This window comes from Myxocyprinus asiaticus, chromosome 6 (assembly GCF_019703515.2).
Source record: "Myxocyprinus asiaticus isolate MX2 ecotype Aquarium Trade chromosome 6, UBuf_Myxa_2, whole genome shotgun sequence".
Taxonomy (NCBI): Eukaryota; Metazoa; Chordata; class Actinopteri; order Cypriniformes; family Catostomidae; genus Myxocyprinus; species Myxocyprinus asiaticus.
In genome coordinates this window covers 19,777,862-19,798,332 of record NC_059349.1, presented here as the reverse complement: position 1 = coordinate 19,798,332, position 20,471 = coordinate 19,777,862, and the positions used below count along the sequence as shown (strand labels likewise).

Here is a 20,471-nt window from a genome sequence, read left to right as displayed (position 1 = left end):
TACGCCAATTTGTCAGTAAATATGATGTTCAAACGCAAGGAATGTTAATTCTCAAGTTGAAGTACAGCAGTAGATGGGTGCAGAGTATATAATATGTATAATTATATTAATATATAATTAAAATAAAGTATTAGACTAAAAGTACACCTGTAAAATCTATTTTCTTTTCTCTTTACATCATTATAACGCTCCTAAAATGTACCTCATACATTCCCTTCTAAAGAGACTTTGTTCCCTTCTCACTCAAAGCGCTCGCGCTTGTTAAAGAGTGGCATGCTGTCATAGCAACCATGTTAGGTTCCGGTTCCGTTTGTCCTACGAAGACGGTCTCGTTTAAACGAGACTTGTTTAAAGGAGGACGCTCGGTATACTGCAGCCTTCAAAGGACGCGTCCTACCTAGCACACAGCCATTGTTTGTATTCACCACTCTGTGGAAGAATGCTTATATGCGCAGGCGCGTAGTGTTTCTTTACAAAGTTACATCGCCAACTACTGGCCTGGCATGCATAATACAGCGTTTTTAGTCGTTTTCGCGGATCCGTGTGAACGGGGATCGTTTTGACAACGTTGTCGTCTGAACGCGAAACATTTCAAAAACGCAAAGGAAAAACTTTTCCGTTTTTAGTACATCGTTGTCGTGTAAATGTACCCTTATACTGCATTTAACATATTTGGGAGTCTAATACAAGGTTCAGTGAGATATAGTGAATTGTCTTTGTATTTTTGCATCTGTGCTGGGAGTATATCAAGCTTTTTCAAATTAATTTATCGTAATGAGATGGGAGCTGGTGAAGAAACCACACCAGCACTGCATTTGAGCATAGAAACTCTAAAGAGACTGTAGCCGAATCAGCTGGGAAAAGATGATAAATTCTGTGTACATTATATTGTGAGTCGTTGGAAAACAGACCATACGGAAGAGGTACGAGCTGGAAGAGTTATTCGAGGCAAATGTATCGAAAATAATAGCCGCAAAGCCATGCGGAAGTAGCTTTACCCTGCGGTGACATAGTTTCCGATTCATGTGAAAAAGGCTACAAAGAGGGACAAAATGACAGTGTACGGAAGACAGCGGGCTACTGTAAACGTGACCGTGATTTGATTGGCTATGGTGACTATGGCGTGGGTGGACCAATAATAGTAAACAATTCCCGTGCGCGCATGCGCACTGCGCGCGATGTAATGGAGGTTTGTCAAGGGAAGCATCTGCTTTTAGCTGAACATCTCTACGAAGGTTGAGGGCAGCTATTAGGGTTTTATTCGATAAAGTCGGTAAGTGTTTGTATATTAAACTGTTTTTATTTTCACATATACACTATTCCGATAATTAACTATTTAAATTCATTGTTAATAGTGGTAAAGTTGTTAGCTCGGAAGAACCAACCGTTGCACTTACACTACAGCAACCAACAGATAGTTTACCAAGTTATGCTAATTTTATATTAGTTTAGACAATTGTACCATGTAGAATTTTCACACCGTGTCGTGTACTTTGTATAATTTTCATTTTTAAGCGTATATGTTGCTTTTAAAATTGATAATGTTGACGTTTGGCCTAACTCGTTAGCCTAGCCACACGACGGTTAAAGAGACGCAGGCCTCGACCAATCAGCACCGAAGTTTGTGCATATGGGGCGTGGCCTGAATTGTGTGTACACTGAACATGCTTTGCTCTAACAATATGAGTGTTTTGTCTCTCTGTCATGAGCACACAAGGCCATTTCGGAAAAATGCGGTTCAACAGTGGTTTGCCTAATGGTTTGATGTGTTACACACAGTGCTGTTTTAAACTTGACTGTTTGACATGCAACAGCTGTGGTTTACTCGGATCAGTGGGAGTGTTATGAAACTCAGGAAGCCAATAATTATGTCACGTCTGGGGTGTAAATTAATTGTGTGTTATAGTGGCAGATTCTCTGGGAAATCCGTATAATAATAGCATTGTAGTCATCCCTCAAATATTATTAGTGCTTAAACATGACTGAACCCTTGATTTTATGTCACGTGTAGCCTTATAATACAGCATGTAATTTATTTATAATATAATACAGATTTTTTTAAATAAATAGCATAGATTAGAAACATGCATGCTTTGTACAGAAATGCACATTGTCATGTCCCAGCATTTTGCAATTATCTTAGATGTGACATGCTATACTCCCATCGAAAACTATTTCAAACAGCATTTTTAAATATAGTTTAACCCTGTAAAGCCTGATATATGAAAGAATTGTCAGAAAATAATGTTTTGACATTTAAAATGTTTCTAGTACCATTAGACAAAAAAAAAAAAAAAAAAAAATGGTAAAAAAAACGTTTTATTTAACATATTTGATACGTTAGGCTTTAAAGGTCATTATCCTCCTGAGGCCCAGCAATTCATTTTTGTCTAGGACATTTGTTATTTAAGTTTTTCTTAGCCCATACATGCTACGGTAAATCTTGGAATATTATCAGAGGACTCCCTGGGCTTTTCAGACATATCAGATATTTGAGAGTTTGGCCATGACAACTTCCTCTGCTTGGTCTATAAATATGGATTGAAATTTATCACAGTTCAATTCAGCACATCAAATACAATATGAATAAAATAAAAAATTTTCAATAAACAATTTTTATCGTATGTATTTTATGCACCAAACACCATATTGACATTTAAAAAAAGGAAATTGTAAAACTTTTTTCGCTGGGTCTCAGGAAATTATAGTAAGATGACATCATAATAGCTTGTAATGTAAAATAATGAGATCTTTATAACAATAGAGCAGGCTGCATATATGAAAATACACAGAAATATTAGTTCACACTTTAACACATCTTATAAAATGTATATGTCCGAATTTTCAAAGCTTTGATTTATTATTATTTTTTTGTTTGTTTTTTTTTTTTTTTTTGTGGTCATGAATGTAATGTAATTGTGATTGAGAGATATACCTCAAAAGCCTGTTGTATCATATTTGATGGCATATTTGATGACATGGATTTCAATGGGTGTTTTCAATAAAATAATATACAAAATTTTAACCAAATACAAGTTGCATATGTTCAGCAAATACTCATTTTAAAATAGCAGTGACAATATAATAATTACTGTCACTTTTACTTTATTAAAATCAGCAAAGATTTCACATAAAAAATTTTTTAAAAAAAAATAGTGCATGCAATACAAAAGCAGAGATTTTTGGAAGAAAAAATTAAAATAATTTTCCATCAAGAAATGCCTGGAAACATCCATCAGGTGGCAGCAGATATTTAGTTCAAGACAGACAACAGGAGTTTTGGTAAAATTTTTATTGTTAATGATGCACAGGCTTTAGAAAATTGCATATCAAATTTGATACAGGTGGTGTTATAGGGTTAAAAACGTAAAAGAAATGGTGACCATTTACAGGACATGAAATATACACTTCCTTATACATTCATGTAAATTTTAATCTAAAATCTTGATGGACACAAATATGTGTCAACTACCTATATATTGTTTTTACATTAGCTGTTCATTGAGATTTCAGTCCTTATAATTTTCTTCAAACAGGTAATAGGGACTCGGGTCAGTCAATATGGCCTCTGACACGCTGGCCTCTAGGGGTATTATGACATTTTACCCCACTGTTGAGGAATTCATGAACTTCAACCTTTACATTGCGTACATGGAGTCAAAAGGTGCACATAAGGCAGGCCTGGCTAAGGTAAGAGGGAAAAAATACTATGCTAGTCTATAAAGCTAATCCTGTCAAAAACTAATTCACATTGCCATGCGTGTTGTTCTTGATTTTTCATGCTTACAGATCATCCCCCCCAAAAACTGGAAACCCAGACGTTCATACGATGACATTGATGACCTGATAATACCTGCGCCGATTCAGCAGGTTGTGACTGGACAGTCAGGGCTGTTCACGCAGTACAACATCCAAAAGAAGGCAATGACTGTGAAAGAGTTTCGCAAAACGGCCAACAGTGACAAGTAAGTTTTGTTTGAACCAAACCTTTGGTCATTTTCTTGTGGAAATTAATTGTAACCACACCTGCTCTTTTTATTTGAGGTTTTGCAGCCCTCGATATGATGATTTTGAAGAGCTTGAAAGAAAGTACTGGAAAAATGTAACTTTTAACCCCCCCATTTATGGAGCCGATGTAAATGGTACCCTTTATGACCCAGTGAGTAAACACTTCTAAGCAATTTAAAGGAATATTATTTGGTTTCAGTTTTGCTTTGAGTGCTCTCTCTTTTGAACGGAGTCATTGTTTTTTTTCTCACCTCATGCAGGATATCAAAGAATGGAATGTGGGGCACTTGAATACCATACTCGACACTGTAGAGCATGAAAGTGCTATCACTATAGAGGGAGTGAACACACCCTACCTCTACTTTGGCATGTGGAAAACCACTTTCGCTTGGCATACTGAGGACATGGATCTCTACAGCATTAATTACTTGCATTTTGGTGAACCAAAGTCCTGGTAAATTTGCTTGTAAAAACTATGGCTTTGACTGGAAAGCAGTCTGTATAAAGACTTGATAGAAAAATTTAATTTGTAGGTGAAATGTCAGTCCCTAGGCATATAGATGTTTGTTGTAAATGTCTGTCCTGATGCCTAGTGGTCAATTAATTTGAAATGTTCTCACAGGTACTGCGTGCCTCCGGAGCATGGGAAAAGACTAGAGCGGTTAGCAAAAGGTAAAGAGGCAGAGGCCCAATTTACAGCCTTTTTCATCCTCAATTCATTACACTTCATTCATTTTAATTCATTCGTTCATGCGTAACTACTTTAGACAATGTTGCATGTAATCTTCCCCAGGATTTTTCCCTGGAAGTGCACAAAACTGTGAAGCATTTCTCAGACACAAGATGACTCTTATTTCTCCTTCAATTCTGAAGAAGTATGGGATTCCGTTTGAAAAGGTAGGGTGTTTGCATATTATTGTGAGTGCATTGTGTCCCACTGATCACTTGTTTTCAATCTGTTTTCAGAATTTTTTGTGTTCAAAACTGTCTCATCATCACTGGGTGCATGAATTTGTTATTTCATGTATGAGGAAGTTTGGTGACATCATGGTCCTAATTTTTTTTTTAGATCACTCAGGAGGCTGGGGAGTTTATGGTGACTTTCCCATATGGCTATCATGCGGGCTTCAACCATGGTTTCAACTGTGCTGAATCAACCAACTTTGCCACAAGACGATGGATTGACTACGGAAAGCAAGCCATTCTGGTGAAAATATAAAATGTTTCTATATCCTGTTTATCAGTGTGCTGAAGAAGCATTCATTATCATATAAAAAAAAGTCTGTTTAGCACAGTAACTCAATCTTTCTGTATTTTCCTCAGTGTTCTTGTAGGAAAGACATGGTGAAGATCTCCATGGATGTATTTGTAAAGAAATTTCAGCCTGAACGTTACGAGCTGTGGTTGCTGGGGAAGGACAATGCACCCATTGACCATTCCAAGCCCACGCCCGAGGCAGCTGAGTTTCTAGGTGGAGAGGCTGGAAAAATTGTCAGTCAGGAAATCTGCATTGACAACCAAAGTAGTGAGGGGCAGAAGAAGAGGTGAAAACTAAATGCTGTTGCGTACATTGTTTTTCTGCTTATTTGCACATAGTGATTCCAAAGAATTTCATATAAGATCTATCTAAATATATCTGCAATTTTGAATATACTGTAAATATCAATGTCTAACCTAAAATGTTGCTTTTTTTGTTTTGTTTTGTTAATACGTTAAATTAGCCTGGCCAAACAAAGAATAGGAACAAAAAGACACAGAGTGTGTCTGGATTTACCTGATGAAGTTCTTCCAAAGAGTGAAACGAATGATGAGGAGGCTGAATATGGAAAGAAAGGAAGATTGTCTCCATTTACAGAACAAAGCAGACAGTATGGAGGTATTTTCTGTAGTTATGGTCTAAATTTACACCGTTCAAGTTTCGCACTTGAATTTTTTTATCATAGAAATAATTTTTAAAATGTATCTGATGTGAATGTGGAAAAAACAAAATTCATTTCATTTCAGAATTGAAAAACGAAGAGAACCTGCTGTCCCTGAAGGGTTTGACTAATATAAAGATGCTTCCAGTTTCCAAAAGCACTTCATCTAGGGAGTATGTAAAGGACACAAGTTGCGGTGCTGCAAACTCTATTGCTAAACCAAGTCCACCATCCCCAGTCTGTCCACAGCCATTCCCAAAGCATCATCTCTCTATAGCATCTGTCCCTACTGCCCCTCACTGCCTGTCGGCTGTGCCACAGATTTCCTCCAAACCAGGAGTGGCAAGCCTTCTCTTTCATCGAACTTTGAGTCCTTCAGATGCTCTGCAGGTTCACAGCTATGCAGCCAGATCAACACTCTTTAAACCTCAACATCTCAGCACAGAGAAATCCACAGGAGATCTCAAAGAGCCAGACACCAAACCAGATGTGAGGCCAAATTTGCACGTGCCAGAAGCAAACACAGTCAAGGTTTGTTACTCTGTTGCCTTAAGTGTGTAGATTTGAGCTACAGTGGCCTCAAAAACTATTAGGACACTTAAAGGTGCAATATGTCAAATATTTTCTGTATTAAAGCATAAAATGATCATGATATGTTATCAGAGATTTAGGAAACATGCTAAGTTGAAAAATTGGCTTCTCCGAAAACAATGCTACAGCCAGTATATTCTACTTTGAAATATCAATTCTGGGCCGGAATTTCTGTTTGTGTTTTGGCCTGTGTGATCCCGCCCACAGCCCATTTCCCAATAGTATTTCGACACCCCAGGTTGCCAGAATTGAAACATGTTAGTGGGCAAACACAGCGCGCTGCAGCCATGGAAGCCAGCAATACATCTAGCTAACATTGACAGTGATATAAAAAATCCACATGAGCTGGTTTATAATTTGCAAACAATAAAAACATTGCAAACGTATACATTAGCTGATCAACTTATAGTAAAAGGCTCGTCGCTTGCCATTGTCAGTTTGCTTATTCCTATTGCGTGTCCTCAACCTGGCAACCCACGTGAGTTTCGAGTCTGGGGAGGAGGGGTGGGGGAGACAACTCTCTCCAATATTTTGAATACGGACTGCAGTACCCATTTTAAATGCATGATGTCAGTGTTACATATTGCTCCTTTAAGACCTCTTAAATCTATGAATGTCTTTGCATTACATAAAATATTAAAGGAATAGTTCACCCAATAATGGAAATTCTCTCATTTACTCACCATAATGTGATCCCAGATTTGTATTACTTACTTTCGACTGCTGAACACAAAAGAAGATTTTTAAAAGAATATCTCAGCGCTGTAGGTCCATACAGTGCAAGTGAATGGTGACCAAAACTTTGAAGCTCCAAAAATTGCATAACGGCAGCATAAAAGTAATCCATAAGACTCCAGTGGTTAAATCCATATCTTCAGAATCGATATGATAGGTATAGGTGAGAAGCAGATCAATATTTAAGTCCTTTTTTAAATCATAGATCTCCACTTTCAAAATTTGAGTGGAGACATTATTATATAAATATTGATCTGTTTCTCACCCACACCTATGACATCGCTTCTGAAGATATGGATTACTTATGGATTAAGACCACTGGAGTTTTATGGAATACTTTTATGCTCCTTTGTGTGCTTTTTGGATCTTTACATTTCTGGCCACCTTTCACTTAAATTGTAAGGACCTACAGAGCTGAGATATTCTTCTAAATTTCTTTGTGTTCAGTAGAAGAAAGAAAGTGTAAATGATGAGAACGTTTTAATTTTTGGGTGAAATATCCCTTTAACTACTCTTTCTTTCCTCAGCATGAAATTGAGGGTGAGAAAGAGAACAAGAGCATGAAGAGAAAACTGCAGCCGCTGAGTGAGCTGCCCCGCTTTCATCCCCTGCTCAGAGAGAGCTCCGTTAACGAGGGTTAGTTTTCTTGATACTGTTCATTCATCATTATGTAGCTGTATGTATCCTCTCTTATTAACTCCTTCACCCCTCAGAGATTCAGGAACAGGTAGCTGAGCAAGAGGAAACCGATCCCTGGGCCAGACTCCTCGCTCCCATGTGGCAAAGCAAGCCACGCAACTTCAGGGCTGAGAAGGATTTCAATTTGCGCATGGGCCAGCAGCCTCCATACTGTGCAATCTGTAGTATCTTTCACACATACGAACAGGTATCACTATACTATTGTCATTATATTATACTTCAGCATTAAAACTACGGTGCCTCATTACTCAAATTTCAGAATTGGGTTTAGTGCCTTAAATGTGATCTGTGTCATTTTTGTTTGATGTTAAAATACTTTCTCATATCTGAGCTTAATATGGAGAGACACTTTAAGTAATCCATTGGTAGGTTGATATCCTAAAAGTGTAAACACTGTGGAACTGTCAAATTGAACTGTCACTTTGAGCATCCCAACCAGCCCACAGCAATATTTTATCATCCAATGGTGTCAGTTTTGTGCAAGACTGTATAGTTGTCTGACCAATAGAAGATGAGGAGAGAAAACAATCTGTTTGAAAACAATTATACATTTTCTAATTTGGTTTGATGCCACTAAAGGAATAGAAATTACACACATCACTTTTAAAGCTGCAGTGTGTAATTTTTGAGTCATCGACAGCCCCAAACAGAAGTGCAATCTGTTTTGGGTTTTTTTAGCAGCGTAAAATGTATTGAAGACATTATGAAATTTGACAAAGTAATTATCCCTTCATTGGTGAGGTAATAAGTGAACAGCCATTTAGAAGCACTGAAAGACAGTGGTACGCTGAACCATCACTTTGGCGGTTCTTTCGTTTAGAGTGATGTTATCAGCCTGAGTCAGAGCAGTTCTGCAGCTGAAGGAGAAGACCAGCAGAGGAGCAAACCACTGATTCCAGAGATGTGCTTCACTGGCAGCTCTGAGGGACACCTGTCCACCCCTCATCTGGAGGAAGACTGCACAAGCAGACTCGTCAGCTGCTCTGTGTGCAGTGTGCGCGTACATTTCAGTAAGCAGTTCATTTAAATTGCTGGAATATGTGCAGTGAAAGCAGTTTAAACAGTGTTGAATTACTTAATACACATTAACAGCTATTTAGGCATTGTTTTAATGAAATCTTGTGTCTAATGAAACCTTTCTAAAACTTTGAAAATTGTTAACACAGTAATGAATTGCTGGTTAACGTTAACGTAAATTTACGACAATAGTAAATAAATATTTAATAAAGTAGATAAATTACTTCTTTAAAAAGAAGCGTTACATTGGGATATGTAGAGATACTCTTGATGATTTTTACATTCATCGTTCACATGCTGGCCAAAAAGCCTCCCCAAAGTGGGTGCTAGCGATGTTTCAGGAAGGTAGTATTCCTCCACATTCCCCTGCAAACATGTATTCAGCTTTTCTGGATCCAACCAATTTCCAATGGATAAAATCAAGTCCCGCTGTACTTTTATTTCTCATTGAATATCCTGTTTCTCTTTGAAATGTCACATAACAGAAGTTGAATGGGTTGCAAATGCCTTTTTTATTTACTTGACTTTAAGTGTTAAAAACTAAAAGGTGATTAAAAATGGGTGAAAAGTGGGGAGCAGTTGCATCATCCAAGCATACACATTTCTTTATAGGTTGATTTTAATTTTAACCTAAAATCTTGATGTTGCACAAGAAAAGTTTGTCTGTTATTTGTCAGCTACCCAAAAAATGGATTTCAATAGATTCTTTGTCTACAGGTTGTTACGGAGTGTCTCGTGACACAAAGCTGGACGGGTGGAGGTGTTCCCGCTGTGAAGCTAACGCCATTGCTCAGGTGAGTTTGACCATTTGCATACAGCTACAGTTAGTTTCGTGTCTCCAAAAACTCTGCTAGAGTTTCACATCACACTTTAATGTAAAGCATGACTAGGTTTTTCCAGTTACTCCTACCTGCATTCAGCTGCTGAATTCCCAGTGCAGTTGCTGAGTATTTGTGTCTATCCCTCAGGACTGCTGTTTATGCTCTCTCCGAGGAGGAGCTCTGCAGAAGGCCAACAATGACAAGTAAGTAGCTAGGTGCCTCTTGGTGGAGCACTTCATGGTCAAGACCAGACATTTTCAATTATACACGTCCCTCTCAGTTGAAAGACACTTTTGTGCACTGATTCTCTGAGCTGCTGACAGCATGTCAAAGGGTTGTACCTCAGGCACTGATGAAACCTGCTAAGGAGGAAAATGTGGTTTTGTTGCAGGTGGGTTCATGTATTGTGTGCTGTAGCAGTGCAGGAGGCTCGCTTTGTGAACATTGCAGACCGTAGTCCTGTTGATCTCAGTAGAATCCCAATTCAGAGGTTCAAGCTGGTGAGTTTTCAAGCTGCACAGAAAAGGTCTTTATTTTGTATGCGTTTCCAGTGCAGCATTGTAGTAACTCAGTCTGAATACAGTGTTGATGGACATGGAAAGTAGATTAAATAATTTATTTTAAAACTCAGAGCAGTATTTATCGTCACTAAAACAATGAGAATCTCAATTAGGGTGAATGCATCAAACTTGAACACGCACATTTACACAAAATAATACATAAAAGTACAAAACACCCCAATTGATGTAACTTAATCAATGTCATTGTGAAAACAATATTTATCTAAATACTTATTTTACTACAAAACTGACATAAAATGCCATGCAGGGACATCTATTGAGAAATGACTCAAATTATTGTTTTTCTTTTTAATAAACTAATTCACTAAAATCTATCTGATTTCTGAATGCTTCTACAATACGAAAGAAAAAAAAACTTAATTCATGCTAAATATTTCTCCATGCTACACTGTTATGTATTGGAAGTTGAAAGAATTACTGTCACACCACTTAAAAATTACAAGTTAATATCAACTTTCTAGTTAGTTACTCCCTTACATTGCTGGTATGTGTAGGTCTACTGCTGTTTAAAGTATAGTTCACCTAGAAATGAAAATTCTTTCATCATTTACTCACCTTTATGCCATCCCAGATGTGTATGACTTACTTTCTTTTGCTGAACACAAACAAAGATTTTTAGAAGAATATTTCAGCTCTATAGATTCAAACAATGCAAGTGAATGGTGGCTAGAACTCTGAAGGTCCAAAAAGCACATGAATGCAGCATAAAAGTAATCCATACAACTTCAGTGTTTAAATCCATATCTTCAGAAACTATATGATAGGTGTGGGTGAGAAAGAGATCAATATTTAAGTCCTTTTTTTGGCGATTCACAGTCTTTGTGTGTATCTCCACCCACTGGTCGGGGCTGGTCAAATGTGAAGATTTATAGTAAAAAAAAAAAAAAAAAAAAAGAAGGACCTACATATTGATTTGTTTCTCACCCACACCTATCATGTCACTTCTAAAGATATGGATTTAACCACTGAAATCGGGTGGATTACTTTTATGCTGCTTTTATGTGATTTTTGGACCTTCTGAGTTCTGGCCTCCATTCACTTGCATTGTATGGACCGACAGAGCTGAAATATTCTTCCAAAAATCTTCATTTATGTTCTGCTGAAGAAAAAGTAATTCACATCTGGGATAGCATGAGGGTGAGTAAATAATGAGAGAATTTTCATTTTTGGGTGAACAATTCCTTTAAGCAGTATTATAGAGGATTTTGTCTTGGAAATCGTATATATTTTACATGTAGGCAAAAGATGTCAAATAAATAGCCTAAACCAAAGTCATGATTTCATGTTTCCATTTTCAAAGACATAACTAAGAAAAACATGTTTCTTTGTAGAAATGCCAGTACTGTCGTAAGTGGGTGAAGATGAGTGCAGGTGGCTGCGTGCAGTGCTCTCATGGCCGCTGCTCCACTTCCTTTCACCCCACCTGTGCGCAGGCAGCTGGAGTTCAAATGCACCCAGATGACTGGCCGTTCGTTGTCTACTTCACCTGCTGGAGACACAAGGGTGGCACACACATGGAGGTACAGACACAACACACTGTAATACATCCAGGATGAAGGATCCAGTTTATTTCATGGCCTAAATCATACGTGCATGTGCCCGCTGTCCACTTTGTTTGCCTTTACCTACATGTTATGACATGTACAATAATAAATGTTAATAGTCTACACCAGTGGTTCTAAACTGGTGGGTCACAGGTCTGCTCTGACAGCAGGGAAAATAATGAGTTAAATGTAGATAATAAAATGCAATAAACCATACCATTGTGCATCGTTAGGATAGCTAAATATATAGGCTTATCAACTTTCAAAAAGGAGAAGAAAATGCTTCCCATTTAATTTGTTGTTGACGTCACACATTTAGCATCTGGCCAAACTTTATGGTATTTTGTGTGCACATTTTTGTGTGGCTTGGCAATATGGCTAATACTGATACAATATTAGGCCCAGTGTTTGTTCCATATATAAGGTTGTTAAATCACACTTTTGCTGTTGTTTATGCTTCTAGAAAATTGTCAGTTTTCCTATTTAGTTAGTAAGTTTGTATGTTGTTTGGCCAATGCAGTTTGTTTTAATATGAATAAATATCACTGTTTGGTTTTAAGTACATTTTTATTTATACTTTTGTTTGGTAAATAAAATTGGTACTGTGTTGGGTTGCCATTTGATATCCAATGTAAAATCTGGGTGCTGAAGCAAAACCAGTTGAGAATCACTGCTCTATACTACACGAGGTTTTAAAGTAGCTGGCCCACCTGTGTGGTTTAGTAGGGTGTAATTCTCTTCTTTAGGCCAGTATGTATTTACAGTAAATGTTTCTACCATCACCTGATATTGTTTTGTTATTCAGGGTGATGAATATGTTTCAAACATAAGGATAAGTTATTCTCTTGCAGTTAATCCAGTATGTTTGAGCACTATTGTTAAGTTGCCTGCAAGTGATATGTGGTGCTTTATGTCTGGTCTGATCTCTGATGTGATCATTTTCAGCGCAACAAGGCATCTATGCGGGAGCTGGAGAATGGACAAAAAGTCATCTGCAAGCACAAAAACGGCCGATACTACCATTGTGAGGTGGTTGAGCTGACCAAAGCCACCTTCTATGAGGTCATTTTTGATGATGGCTCATTCAGTGACAACCTGTTCCCTGAAGACATAGTGGTAAGACCCACACAGGTTGAAAGAACATTTGGTGGTCAATTCTGAAGTGTAGTGTTCTGAAGCAATTTTTAACTTTATTTCTCAGAATAGGGACTGTCAGCAGCTCGGTCCACCACCAGAGGGCGACGTAGTTCAAGTGCGCTGGACAGATGGTCTGATTTATGGAGCCAAATTTGTGGCCGCTCATTTTATCCCAATGTACCAGGTCAGAGAACAACAAACATACTTGCACTCAAAATATGGGTTAGAGTTCATTGCACTTCAGCCACAGCGGCAAGGCTAGAAGGATCACTGTTTTCAGTGTATACTGAGGACTGTTATTTTGTAAAGTAGAAGAAAGGTGACTAGTCTATACACTGTATACAGTTAAAGTATAATAGCATAGCATACACTACCATACATATCCACATTATAAAAAGGTACAATAATGTCTTTGTCTTTTTCCATGATGTTGGCCTTTATTGTGGTTGTTGATTTTTAAATGACTCTTAATTATTTTCCAGGTGGAATTTGAGGACGACTCCCAGCGTACTGTTAAGAGGGAAGACGTGTACAGTTTGGATGAGGAGCTGCCTAAACGTGTTAAGGCACGCCTGGTGAGTTGATTTCCTGCCAGCATGGCATTTAAAAAAAAACAATGACAGAAATATTCTAAATCCTTTGAAGGAGGTCCCACCTCATGGGTTATTAATGTATTGGACGAAGCATATGCTAGGCTAGGCTATGGTTTGCATTTTCTTGATGTTTTCATATTGCATCTTCAGGCTCATGCATCTCCACACTACACTACACAATAAACTTCGGGTACAAGGTTAAAAAAGCATCCAGGAGCATCTCCATACATAAAACATTGCAAAAATAAAAAATTTTATTATTTTTTTTATTTATTTTTTTTTTTTTAAATGAGATTGGATAATAAATAATTACCCTTTTTATCAATTTGCACAGGATTAGTATAACATGGGGTTATTTACCATTTTATTGAAGGTAAAAGATGCTGTAATTTTTTTTCTACCGCTGGAACGAGCACTCCATAAAAATCACTGATGTGGTCGATTCACTCGATATTAAAATAATCAATTACTACATTACCCCATGTCCCCATATAAAACTAATCCACTCCAAATAAGGGCTTATGATTATTAAACTTTTTTTTATATATTTTTATTAAACACAATCTTATCAGCCATTACCGATAATTGGTAAGTGCATCTGTGCATCGCTAGTACTTTTTCCTCACTATAAAAACTGGATAATAAAAGTTGTCATGACACAGTATTGAGTGTATACTTTTCTGTCTCTAGTCTGTGGCATCGGACATGCGCTTCAAAGGAGTGTTTGTGGAGAAGGAGGTAAAGCAGGACTCGAAAAGACAGCGGGTGATCAACTCTCGCTACAGGGAGGACTACATTGAACCATTCGTCTACAGAGCCATCATGGAGTAAATTATTCCTAATCACCAAGTCCCCACAAACTACATGGGTCAACAAACATATCAATACACCAGCTTCATTAAAAATATAACATACAGACAAACAGGCTGGACCAGATGCTTTGATGTTTTAAGAGGACAAACAGGAAATCATACAATGGAACAAATGCAAATACATTTCCACCACAGAGCCTTTTGTTTTATAAAACATCAAGATAAAATTTTAGACCTTCACGCTGAGTACGAATTATTGCAGAAGTGTTCTTACTGTGAACAATAATATCTGCAGTCGGCTAAGGCTCCAATGAGATTCCCAACAATGGAATATTAACTCAATCCAATAGAACAGGCATGTCTTGTGTAAGGGCGTTTGTTTGTTCAGACAGCACACAAATGGCTCAGGCTCGGTAGGAGTGTTGAACGGCTCTCCAACTCCCACTATCATCAATCAGATGGTAGTAATGTTTCAACTGTGTTTTTTAATCCCATCCCTGCAGACCCACTGGTTGACTGCACATGAACAGACCTTTAGACCATCAGACTGCTTTTTTAAGTTTTTAAATGCTTTTGCAATATCTGAATCTCATGGATGAATCTAGTCTTTATTAGTATGAGCAGCTCTTTTGTGTGATCTACTGTAAAGATGGAACATTCTAGAAAAATGTAGCTTCATACTCACATTTACCTATGCTTTGGTTTGGTTCGGGTTTATTTAATTTATATTTCTGAAGTGCAAGGAATGCAAATTTCCTGATTTCATATTAGTTCTGGAGTTACTTTGTAAAAATAAATGTATGTGTTAGAGAAAGATTTTCTATACTTTTTCTAATCTTAGTTGCATTTCTATGCCAACACAGAATAATTTGTGGCCAGGCATGGTCAAAATGGTGCACTCATCGACATGTTTATATTTCTTCAGTTCAATAATACTTAAGGCAGGGAAGGTAACCTCTCAAAGTGCTCCATTTGGAGAGTGCCAAGACTGGTGCCTGGTTTCGATTACCTACATTATTTTAAAAATGCATTTTGTGGAGATTCCTTTAGCTGTATAGCATTATCATTCCCAGATCCTTGTCTTTAGTTGTTTTGTGCAGTTACTTGGCATTACACGCCTTTCTCTTTTACTCTAGATCCACATTGTTAATTTAAGGCTAAAAACTTTATTTTTAAATAAAAAAATGCCTCCCATCCCCATGAGCATCTTTGTTATTTGTCTGATTTCAGCCTTCCAAGTATGAGTTAATTGACATGAGAGCTTTCATACGCACCCTTTATGACCTGTCTTGTTATATACTTTGGGTCAATTTCTGTCTCCCCTTTCTCACGGAAGTTTATGCATTCACTGTTATAATGTTGAAAATACAATATACATACACATAGAAGCTGCCACCTACTCCCAACCAGGTCAAACGTGCTTTACTTATTTATACCTGTTGAATTCCATAGAGAAATCATATCTTTAGCACCTCAGGGATGTTTTTGTTTCACTAAGTGTTTTTGAATCAAGCTCCGAGAACAAGTTAAGTTATTCCCAGAAGTGCCGTGGTTTGCAAAAGTGTGGAGGAGCTAATGAGGTGAATGTGTTATTCCATGCCAGCTTTTCTACTTGACTTAGTTTTAAATATTCTTGTGAAGGATGCCTGAGTCGACAGTTACCTGGCTCTGCCAATTAAGTTACATTGGATAATTATGCAAAGTAATCATATAATTTGTGATCAAGTAATGGACTCCATATGCTCAGCGCCCTGTCAGAGGCTGTTTGTATATCATCATGGCTAGTTTTATGTCTTTGTCTCTGTACATTATTTTCATTTAAGTGGACATCTTAATTACAGCATGCCAGCTAGACTTAACAGTTTCTCTCATGGGTTTTTTGGGGACATCCTGAGCATTCAAGATAAAAGTTTGTAGAGACTAATGTCCTTGGGTACAGGTCAGAGCAAACTGTATTATCAGCTTGTTGGACTTAATCCAGTGCGTGTTTATGCTTTAAAGTCAACATGAAACGGCCTTCATCAACTCATTTTACTAACATAATCCAGTGTGTTAAACAGGATATTCAACAAGAAAAATGGTAGGGCAGGCATTGACTGGATCAACAAAAAAAGTGGGCGTTACTTACTGGAATATGATTCATAAAACCAGGAGTTAATGAAATTAGTAGTTCTCAACCTTTTTTACTCCAAGGCCCCCCATTGTCCAAGACAATATTTGAAGGCCCCCTCCACCTGGAAATGAGGAGTGTCAATAGATTCATTAATCATAATTAATTTTGTGATTCCAGAAGTTTCTGGAACTGTCAGTTTATAAATTGTATGCCTACATATTGATTTTTAGCACCCCCATGTTGTGAAAATAGGGTCAATGTTTATTTTATATTGACTTTAAGACTGTTCTAAGTTTTAAATTCAAATCCATTTTAATTTATAGGAGCATTACAACTAGGCAATTTAACTTCATTCCTGGAGGGCGACTGTCCAAATACAGTTTGGCACCATGCCTATTGAAACATCCCTTAACAGGTTAATCAAGATCTTTAGGATTACTTGAAAATTACAAGCAGGTGTGTTTGATTAGCATTGGAACTAATGCTGCATTTCATTCAACTCAGAAATTCAGATTTTCCAACTTCCTACTAGGAAAAGTGCAATGGAATGCCTCTTGAAGTCGGAATTCCAGCTTGGAAGCCCATGGTACAAAGGGGCCTCAGTTCGTTCCTGGGAGACAGCAGACGCCCTGTACCTGAACAGTACGATGGAATGCCTTTATGGTTGGAGATATCAAGTAGGAATATCCCACATCCGACTTAAATGGAATGCAGCATAAACTCTGCAGTGGCCCTCCAGGACGGGAGTTGAATACTCCTACATTACAGCACAAGTTATGCTGATACCGTCTTACCATATCCTATTTGAGCTCCTCACACTGGGTCTTTGTGTTGGTCCAAGATCCCACACTGTTTCCAGGACTTGCACCATGACCAGCTGTAGCTCTCATTACAATCCTCACCTCTACATCAATGCATCCTCAACAGTGGAAACAAGCACTAAAAGGAGAATTGTTAACAGAGAAAACAATGCTAATAGGGACCAGCCCCGAGAACACTACAACACTCTGAGACCTTGAGCACACATAGTGAGTTAACTCTGTATGGGAGCTCCATTTTACTAGACGAACAGACCATCAGGCTACCCCCTCACCCATTATATTCACTTTATGGATTATATTAACACCTGCTGACAGAATATCAAGGGCTTCAAGTGAAGGGTATTATTGTCTGTCTCTCCAGCCCTCTGCCAGTATCTTACTGAGCTTACAGGAATAGTCTATGGAAGAATCACACTTTTGACCCTTGAAAACATTATTACACTTTTGTGTTATATAGTTAATAGTGTAGTATTTTATAAAAATTTAAAGGGATACTTCACCCCAAAATGAAAATTCTCTCATCATTTACTCTCCCTCATGCCATCCCATATGTGTATGACTTTTTCTTCTGCAGAACACAAAGATTTTTAGAAGAATATCTCGGCTTTGTAAGTCCATATAATGCAAGTGAATGGTGACCAGACATTTCAAGCTCCAAAAATTACATAAAGGCAGCATACAAGTAATCCATTTGACTCCAGTGGTTAAATCATTTTCTTCATAAGCAATATGATAGGTGTGGGTGAGAAACAGATTTTTAAGACAATATTTAAGTCCTTTTTTATTATAAATCTCCACTTTCACTTTCACATTCTGAAAGTGAAAGTGGAGATTTACTGTAAAGGACATTTGGCCCACCTTAAATGACAACTAATCACAAAAAGCCTTTCATGTTTAACTTAAATTTGCTCCAGATTTTTTTTATTTATTTTTTTTAAGAGTAGGCATTCCAGAAAGTAGGCACACCATGACTGTCTTATGACCCTCCTTACAACTTAAAGCTGGAGCCGGGCCTGTTGAGAAACCACACACTTCATAAATATACAGCCATAAACTATAAAAAACTGTAAAGACAATTTAAAACTAAAAAGTCAATCAGCCTATGCCATGTTACTAATTTTGCATATTTTTGGAACTGGACTGTTCATAATATTATTAATAAATATCAAAGTCAATGTCAGCTTTATTGACATTTTTAGCACATTAGCACAGTTCCTTCCGGAAACTACAGTGCAACATGTAGTAGACACAAAGACAACAATAAATACAGACAATAATACCACAACAAGTACACAGAATTAAAAAGGTCAAATATAAATAGGAAATATATAAAGTGTGGCAGGAGTGGGAAGATGATGATACAGTATGTACAACTGTAATGTATGAACATTGTATAAGTACTAAGTGAATATATTAAAACACACTAATTATCAATATTAGCTTTATGCAAAGTTTTTTTGCTTTCATATAATAAACAGTTTTGTTGAAGCCTGTTTGTGTTGTTCTGTAAAACTATCACAGGCTTTGCATTGGATTCTGGTACCAAAGTTAGGGGTAGGGGTAAAGGATGTATTTAGTTTTATGCACTGTTTATTTGGAGTTGGGACTCCAATAAACAGTGTATCAATACTGCATGTGAATCTAGCCACCCACATTCAAAAAAATGATTTTTGCTTCTTGTTCAATTTACTTAATTACTATGAACTAAAGCAACACAATTCTAGAACATTTTGTCACAGCTTGATTTCATTGCTTTCTATCCATTTAAATTTGTAAAATGGAAGTTTACTTAATCCATTTCAATTGGGACTACATTAATACTTTTTGTGGCTTTAAAGTAGCATCAAACTGGGCAGGGGATTTCCATTTCCCAGCATGCTTTGCATGGAACTCGATAGGTAGGTAAGTTAAAATTAACTGTTATTTTACGTGTTTTTGTGCAAGATGAATTCAAAGGAGGATACTTGTTATGTGTTTAATGTTTTGTTATGTTAAGATTTAGAAGAGTCTCTGTTATGTTGGATATTTGGAGGTTACCATTATGGTGAAGAGTGGAGCTTGAACTAACGATGAGGACAGGTAGATATCATAAAAAAAATTGGTTGCTCACTTTGTTGAGTAAATGCTGTGCTAACCATAGCATAGTTACAAAACTAAACTCTGTAGTGCTTCAAACCAACATGTATTTAGCAAGCTAACATTACTTTCACAAGTTAGTACATAGAGAAATAAAAGAGATTTATTTGAGTTCTGTTGACACATCTAATTTTGTTGGGTTTACTCAATTCAACTAAGTTCATTCTACACAAAGTTTTTGTGTTGATATTACATAGTAATTTTCAGTTGAAAAAAACACATTTAAAAAATGTGGGACCACTGTCCATGATTCAATCAAGTTCAGCCAAAGAGCAATTTTTTTGAGTGCACCCTAAATGTAAGTAAAGTGTAACTACATGTATGGATATAATAAGTATATTGTTTCAAATGCTTCATGTAAGTACATATTGTAGTAGTTAAAGACACTTAATGTCAGGTCAAATCTTGAGCTGAAATTTTATGGTCTAAAATGTTCAATTCCCTTTAAAATGATCTTCACCGCATTTTTTTTTAATTTTTTATTATTGATTCCAACAAAGACAAGAATAAATTTAACCACAGAATTATCCATATGGAATCAGCTTCTAAACCTTTATAACCCCTGGTTAGGACCCAGCTTTTGATGTATTTATCTCCTGTATTCAGGATCGCCCCATCACCCAAAATACAAAGTCTGGGGCAAAATGAAAATTGAGTGTCCAGTACGTCACACACAAAGCTCTGGACCCTCAACCAAAATTCCTGGATCTTAACACAACCCCAAAAAACGTGGGTTGTGTCCCCATCTTCTGACTGGCATCGGCAGCAGGTGGGTGTTTTTAAGACCAAGCTAATACAATCTAGAGGGGGTCCAATAGAATCGATGCAAAATCTTAAATTGCATCAGACGCACCCTTGCATCTCTAGATGTAGACTTGACATTTTTTAGAATCCTAGCCCACACTCCCTCCTTCAATACCAAGTTTAAATCTTTCTCCCATAAT

The 20,471-nt window shown here is 37.2% G+C and overlaps 1 protein-coding gene across 1 annotated transcript; it reads left to right on the top strand.

The window, feature by feature from the left end:
* The first annotated feature begins 1,121 nt into the window (after positions 1–1,121).
* LOC127442432 (lysine-specific demethylase 4A-like) lies at positions 1,122–15,679 on the top strand. The gene is made up of 22 exons (XM_051700466.1): positions 1,122–1,273; positions 3,537–3,690; positions 3,790–3,965; positions 4,045–4,159; positions 4,269–4,462; positions 4,631–4,680; positions 4,802–4,905; positions 5,078–5,215; positions 5,332–5,552; positions 5,730–5,884; positions 6,013–6,458; positions 7,781–7,889; positions 7,967–8,139; positions 8,773–8,962; positions 9,687–9,763; positions 9,938–9,993; positions 10,182–10,290; positions 11,703–11,891; positions 12,861–13,031; positions 13,117–13,236; positions 13,535–13,627; positions 14,336–15,679. The coding sequence occupies exons 2-22, from the start codon at positions 3,562–3,564 to the stop codon at positions 14,474–14,476; spliced, it is 3,156 nt and encodes a 1,051-aa protein (XP_051556426.1). The 5' UTR covers positions 1,122–1,273; positions 3,537–3,561; the 3' UTR covers positions 14,477–15,679.
* Positions 15,680–20,471: the final 4,792 nt, after the last annotated feature.

Coding starts and splice junctions, on each gene's coding strand:
- LOC127442432 (XM_051700466.1), top strand. CDS start 3,562: ATGGCCTCTGACACGCTGGCCTCTAGGGGTATTATGACATTTTACCCC. Junction 8,140..8,772: donor TCTTTCACACATACGAACAG/GTATCACTATAC, acceptor TCTTTCGTTTAG/AGTGATGTTATCAGCCTGAG. Junction 13,032..13,116: donor TGTTCCCTGAAGACATAGTG/GTAAGACCCACA, acceptor TTTATTTCTCAG/AATAGGGACTGTCAGCAGCT.